Source organism: Helobdella robusta, assembly GCF_000326865.2.
Source record: "Helobdella robusta unplaced genomic scaffold HELROscaffold_4, whole genome shotgun sequence".
Lineage (NCBI taxonomy): Eukaryota > Metazoa > Annelida > Clitellata > Rhynchobdellida > Glossiphoniidae > Helobdella > Helobdella robusta.
In genome coordinates, this window is record NW_008704902.1 from 2,746,914 (window position 1) to 2,753,751 (window position 6,838).

The 6,838-nt window shown below is 36.5% G+C and overlaps 2 protein-coding genes across 2 annotated transcripts; both read right to left on the reverse strand.

The window, feature by feature from the left end:
• Positions 1-108: 108 nt before the first annotated feature.
• Positions 109-1,799, reverse strand: HELRODRAFT_162327 (hypothetical protein; the record flags this gene model as incomplete). The annotated part of the gene is made up of 3 exons (XM_009024566.1): positions 109-828; positions 886-1,079; positions 1,781-1,799. 3 exons carry the CDS (start codon positions 1,797-1,799, stop codon positions 109-111), a joined length of 933 nt encoding a protein of 310 aa, XP_009022814.1.
• A 494-nt stretch (positions 1,800-2,293) lies between these two features.
• HELRODRAFT_162328 (hypothetical protein) lies at positions 2,294-5,393 on the reverse strand (the record flags this gene model as incomplete). The annotated part of the gene is made up of 8 exons (XM_009024567.1): positions 2,294-2,566; positions 2,679-2,851; positions 2,968-3,469; positions 3,984-4,268; positions 4,541-4,659; positions 4,725-4,862; positions 4,992-5,222; positions 5,318-5,393. 8 exons carry the CDS (start codon positions 5,391-5,393, stop codon positions 2,294-2,296), a joined length of 1,797 nt encoding a protein of 598 aa, XP_009022815.1.
• Positions 5,394-6,838: the final 1,445 nt, after the last annotated feature.

A 6,838-nucleotide genomic window follows, 5' to 3' on the forward strand; every position in this document is an offset into this window, starting at 1 on the left:
AAGAATATTAAAAGCAGGATAATAATGAATGAGTGAGAAAGTGAGTGAGTGAATGAATGAATGAATGAATGAATGAATGAATAAATGAATGAATGAATAGTGTCATGATCACGATAGGAAGCTTGCGTTCAGAGCTAACAAAGCAAACTCAATATTTTGCTCCGTTTCCGACATTTTTTTCATTAAATCAATTTTTTTATTATTAATGTCATTTTTCAATTCCGTTAAAATTGTTATAAGATGTTTTTGATCGTCGACAGTCGTTGGACTGGTGTTGATGGGACCCCACATTTGGACATCTGCCTCGCGTTCTTCAGTGGGAGGCTGCTCCTTTGTTGGAAAGTTGTCTTCGAGGTTTTTTGTTTCAACGTCTTCACTTTTATTTAACTCTGCATTTTCTGCAATAACGTTTTCTACTTTATTCTTCTTTTCATTCTGAGTGTCTTTCGTCACTTCTTCTTGCAGGACATCCTTCAACCTGCCCTCATGTTTCGCCCTCTGCGTAATTTCATCTCCATTCTCGTTTTTCTTCCCATCATTTTTGCTTTGATTCAATTTCGTCATCTTAGCTAATATATTAAAGTTAGTCTCTTTCCTAATTGAGACGTCGTTACTGCTCTCGTTGTTACTGATCAACGAAACATTTTCAGCAACTGTGCTTGGGACCAAAATGTTGCTTTCAAATTTTCCGCTGTTGTGTTTACGAAGCCTAGATACGAGCAGTCTTCGAAGTGGCTGCGATTGAGCTTTTTCTGCTTCAGATTGCATCTTATCTCGTTCTTTAAGTTCATTTTCTTTTTTAACGTCTGCCTTCTTTCGGAATATAAACTGAAAAAATTAAAGTTTAAAAAATATATGGAAGTAGTTAATCATGAAAAGATATACTCTTTGTCGAAGATTGCAAGTGAAAACAAGATTCCTAGAAAATGACTGGGCGAATCCTTGATGGAAGTTGAGAACTTGCGTCAAGTAATCTCTGCTGATGATATGCAGGTCACAGTAGGTGAGGCACCTAACGGAGGCGGTGCACTGGGTGGCCGCTTCTTTGTACAGTGGATCTCCAAACACGTCACCTTTTTCTATAAATAGACGTACGTCGAATGCTACTTGATGTTATTTAAAGTTAAATGGAAATATGAACGTCCTCTTTTATCTCTCTTGAAAATAATCTGAAAATTTACAAATTCCTTCAGACCATTTTAAAGAAACGAAATCTTACATTTCACTTTACTAGCGTAAATTTATTACCGTAAAAACCTATCTTGTACAATAACATATCAAAAGTGTATAATTATATATATATATATATATATATATATATATATATATATATTTATATGTTGGTAATAGACCATAATTTTTACAATATTCTATAAACAGAATAATAATTATAGAATATTGTATATATATATATATATATATATATATATATATAGTGCAGTATTTTATATATATATGGTTTTTTTCTACTTTTTTACATATATTTATATATTATATATACTTTAACATTTATTTTTATCGGTTCGATTACTTTTTTTCGTTGATTTTATAATACGTAGTTTTCAAAAAAATTCTTCGAGAGAGCAACGAAAATGTCACACAACTATTTGACAGCTGACAAATTAATGATGAACAAGCACGCGTGGACGAGTAAAAACAATTTTAAAGTGACGTTCTGCGTAAAAAATGACAGCAATGAATGCACGCACACGGACAGCACGGCACGGCACATGCGTGTGAACGTGTGCCGACCTTCCATCTACCTACATGCACAACAAACTTCCTTTGACACTTGTCATCTTCTTATAATTTGACACCCTAAAAAGTCGATTTTTTTATACAATTGATATAAATTTACATTTTTATTTGTTTGAAAATTTTTCAAAATTTTTCTACCATCGGCTTGAATGAACTGCCAAATAATCCAATCGATTTTTTTTTTCAAAAAAATAAAAGCTAACAAAATTAGGAAAAGATGTCACGCCAGCGAATTTTCACTTGCTTGAATTAAAATATTTATCGTATATAACTCTGATTAGCTCATGACTAAACTAAATTTTGCAAAACTTTCATAAATAACATTTGCCCACGAGTACAACTTATTTTGTAAGATTGGCTATCTGGAGTATTAAGTTAAACCACGCACCCTGCACGAAACGTGTGATAGGCGGGGATTCTTTTGTCGTATTTGAACCCGGCCACTGCACACACTGCGAAACAGCACCATGCGGCCTTAACCACTAGACCACCACGCCGCCCCAAAATGTTAACATTTAAAAAAATGAAAATGAATTTAAGAATAAAATGAACAACCGAGCAGTGCGATGATTTCTTCATCTTGCACGACTTCCAGGGATCCAGATACAACGAAACAAACACTGTTGAGACTTTCACCCTGGTGGCAAATGACGTCGCCAGGAGCGCTGTGCATCATGCTAAAGTGCACTGCCATGGCTCTCAAGCACGACTCACTAGCAAGCCTAAATGCAGGATTCTGTTTGAAGACCATCCTGTTCAAATGGACGCAAATATCGGCTCGCATGTCGTTTGGACAATAGTTCAAAACCTAGTTTTGTCAGAAATATTTTACGAAACAAGTAAAATTTAACTTGAATGTTGAGTAACAAAAAAATTGAAAATTTTATGTAAACTTTTGTTTGGTCAACTCCCTTGCTAACAGTCCATGTTGATACTACATAATCCAAAACCCTTTCCTTGAGAACTTTCGGGACCGTGTTAAATTTCATAAAATCTTGAATGCTCTTAAGCATGTCGTGGTATTTACCCGTCGCCATGTACAGTTGCTGGAATAGCGTGGTCACATTTCCAAATATGGATGCATACAGCAATGCTGGTGGTGAATTATTAATATTAATTAATTCTTTTGTTGAATTATTTTTCAATTTATTGTATAAAATAAAACCAGTCAAAATATTACAATATTTTGGTTCAATTATAACAGGTTACCTCCAAATATCATAATGAATGATGTTATAACTTTCTCCAGAACAGTGTTAGCAGCTATGTTACCGAATCCAACGCTGGTGAGACATGTGAGGACGTAATAAAGGGCGCTGATGTAGCTGCTGAAGTTACTGGGTCCTTTAATCAAACTCAAATTTTCTTTATTTAAACTTTTTACTGTTTGGTTGTTTATTAACAAATTCCAAACGTTTGCATCTTTTGGAATATCCACAGTCAACTTTGTCGTGTTGGTTTCGTAGACGATTGAGTATCCTTGTGAAATATCATTCGACAGTTTGTAGACCCAACTATCGAAATTCAATTTAAACAAAGTTTCGTATCTACCCGCGGCGTACCAAATGCAGGCAAACCAGTGAGATATGAGAAGGAAAGCCATGAGAAGAAGAACTAGAACGGCCTGTCCGTACTCCATGTAACGATCCAACGTACGACCAACTCGAACCAATCGGAAGAGGCGTATCAACTTTATTACATGCGCAGAACTCTGAAGCATTTGCAATATTCTTCATAATTAATAACAATTAAGTATGTAAATTTGATTATTCAATTATTTATTTTATCTCAGTTGACTATTTCTTTTTGAAAAATAAACCTATTCTTAAGAATGACAAAAATTACTTAACTACATTAATTACATAATTACTTAATCAGTATTAGGTCAGGCGATAGTAGGGAATATTTTTTCGCTATGAATAATATCTCGTGCATTCTGCAGCGGTTTTTGCGCGTCTGTGTGTTGGAAAATGTGGAGTTGAATGCCGACGGGGTTGAGTGACGTTATAGCAAATAAAATCAAATTTAGTCAGACGCTTGGCTTTTGGTGTCATTCGTCAATGATTTGGTTTTAATTACTTAATTAATTAATTAATTAATTGAATATTAACATCATTTAAAGTCGGCAAAGCATAGAGCACATCGAATGGGATGACAGAGACCAGATCAAAAACAAACCAAGTCTTTAAATAATGTCTCCTGATTGTGTCCGGTCTGGAAATTACCTGTCCACTAACGTCAACGAAGGTCGTGTGCAAGTTGAGTATAATATCCAAAAGAAAAACGATATCCATGAGGTCATCCAGTATCATGAGCGTTGTATCATCGGCCGGTGCTCCGAGATTGAATGCGGCTGCGTAGGGAGCGATCATGGCTGTGGCTATCGTGAAGACCAGTATCACCCACTCCCACACGTTCCTGAAATGGGAATAATGAAGTAAAATTTGTGGAAGTGTTTTCGGAGGCTCCTGTCTGTACTGCGGGATGGCATCGTTGTTGAATGAGGCTGTCTGTCAATATTTTTTAATTTCTTGCTTATAATTTTCACCGCTACATAAAATCATTTTTAAAAAATACTTATAATTAGCTAATAATTATATTTGCTATGCAAGTTAATTAAATATATATATTAGGAAATATTGAAAATCATTTAAATGCATTCATCCTCATGAATCATCAGCATCACTTGCTGTTATGTTCATCTAAAAAAACTTTCTGTAGAACACATCTCGCGTTCAAAATCTTTAAAATTTCATCGAAAAAGTATAGTTAAAAATCAAACCGGAGTAACTTTATTGGTTTTTGCGCTGCCAAAATATTTTTTGATACTTGACGCAAAAGAATGAAATCTGGATTTTTCTCTCCGCTCTTCTTCCTCGCTTTCGTCAGTCAATTTTATGGCTGGCAATAATTATGTTGACGATAGAAATCAAACTTTTATTGAAAAGTTATTTGGAAAAGTTTACTTTTTTCAGCGTCGAAGACTGAGGTGGTTGTTTTTGAATTTGTGACGTCGCGGAAGTAAATTAACAGGAGGATTACAACGTCTTCTTCATTGCGAATTGGCGCGGTGTTGGTGAGCATAAAAAGAGGTCCACCTAAATCTTTTCAACAAACGTTTTATTAATTTTCAATGTAACTAGCAATTATGTAAATTATTGTTTATATTTATTCATTTATTCACTTATTTATTTATTTATTTTTATTCTATTTTGCGAAAAACAAAAAATAACTATTTTTTCGGTTGAATGACATAACAAAGGATTGTCTAGTTGATGTTGTGACAGCTTCAAGAAGTTTCTGTTTTGTGTCTTCTGCGGTTGATGACCCGTACATGAATTTGCACGACGCGCTCCTTTGAAGCACTTCAGTCTGCGTGTAGCCGGTTAATCTAGTAAAGCCCTCACTGCAATAAACAATCGGGTAATCAACGATGCGCACGTTGGCCAGTAGGAAACAATCATCTGCATGAGAAAATGTTAAACAGCTTGCCTAACAGTCCTTTCGTCGAGTCACGCTTTTACTTTCAAATTTACTTATTGCAGCAATTTTTACTTACTTTTGCCCACGCAATTTTTGATGATGCTTTCAAGGAAGGTGTTTTGAGGGGCTACCAAACCCTTTCCAGTCGGCATGGCAGTGATCAGTGAGTTTCCTCAGAACATTGCAGTCGACGAAGCTGACGTCGAGCAGCGCTTCATAAGAAACGTGAGATGAGACGACGATGCCTCGCGATAATTATGCGTTTCCATGGTAACCACTCTGCCTGCCTGCCTCCCGTGCACGAATCAGGTAGACAGCAGGCTACACACAAGCTTTGACGTGCACCAAACAAGCGTACGATATATGTCGTATATGTCGTGGAGGCATCTGTAATTCCATCTTAAGATGTCAAGACCATTATTAACTCCTATGAAAACATAACAACAAATGAAACAAATTTAGTTTGATGCAATCTTCTCATATTCTATTTTATTTTTTAAAACTTAACTAATGGAAAATGTTAGGATGATTTTAAACATATTCAAGCTTTTGTTTTCTATCTAATGCGGTCGATCACAGCCAAGTGAGCCAGAATGACATAGGTACGCCTTCTTCCACCAACCTTTCAATTTCATCAACCTTCCATAGTTCCGTTCAATTGTACAACAGGTCTAATTTTCACGGCTGTCATCTGGCTTCAACATTCTCTGCGGCAAAGAGTTAGAGACACTATTCATTTTATTATGACGTATACAAATATTTCTCTCTCTCTTTACATATATATACAAGTACCTTCTTTCATATTTATATCGATAGAAATTGAGTGAGATCTATTTAAGAAGCAAACTTCAGTCTCCTTCAGGTCGCTTGCCAACTAACTAAATTGGATCAAAATCGTTCGAAACCGCTGTTTAGAGAGGGTTGAACATCAACAAACTTCTCACGAGTACGAAAACTTTAATTTAAATGTAGTTTAACATTATTTGTCGAATACCACAATATTATACATCTGCCTATTTAAATTAACAACAACAACAACACACGTTTAGACGTCATTTTCCCCGAGATCGGGGGTTGCCTTTGGCTACCTATGATGAAACCGAAATACCCCTCGACGCCATCCACATCTGTCACTCGCCTCAGTATCACGCAACCCCGCTTTCACCCTGTCCTTCTCCACCTGCTCTCTCCATCCCAATCGCGGACGACCCCTTCCTACCACTCCTTCAACCTCGAACTCCAATACTCGCCTAATCCCGACCCTTTCATCCCTTCTCAACACATGTCCATACCACCGCAATCTCGATCTCCTTATCAATGTCACAATGTCCTCATTTAGTCCCATCATTGACATCAGCTCTGTACTACTCCTCCTATCCTTCACTTTAACCCCACACATCATCTTCACCATAGCTCTTTCAGCCCTCTGCAGTACACTTTCCTCCTCTCTCCTCAACACCCAAGTTTCACCACCATATACCATCGCTGCTCTCACACATGCTTTATATACCCTCCCTTTCATCTTCACTGACCATTTCTTACCACACAATACCCCACCCAGTTCCCTAAATTTCATCCATCCTACACGAGCTCTAGC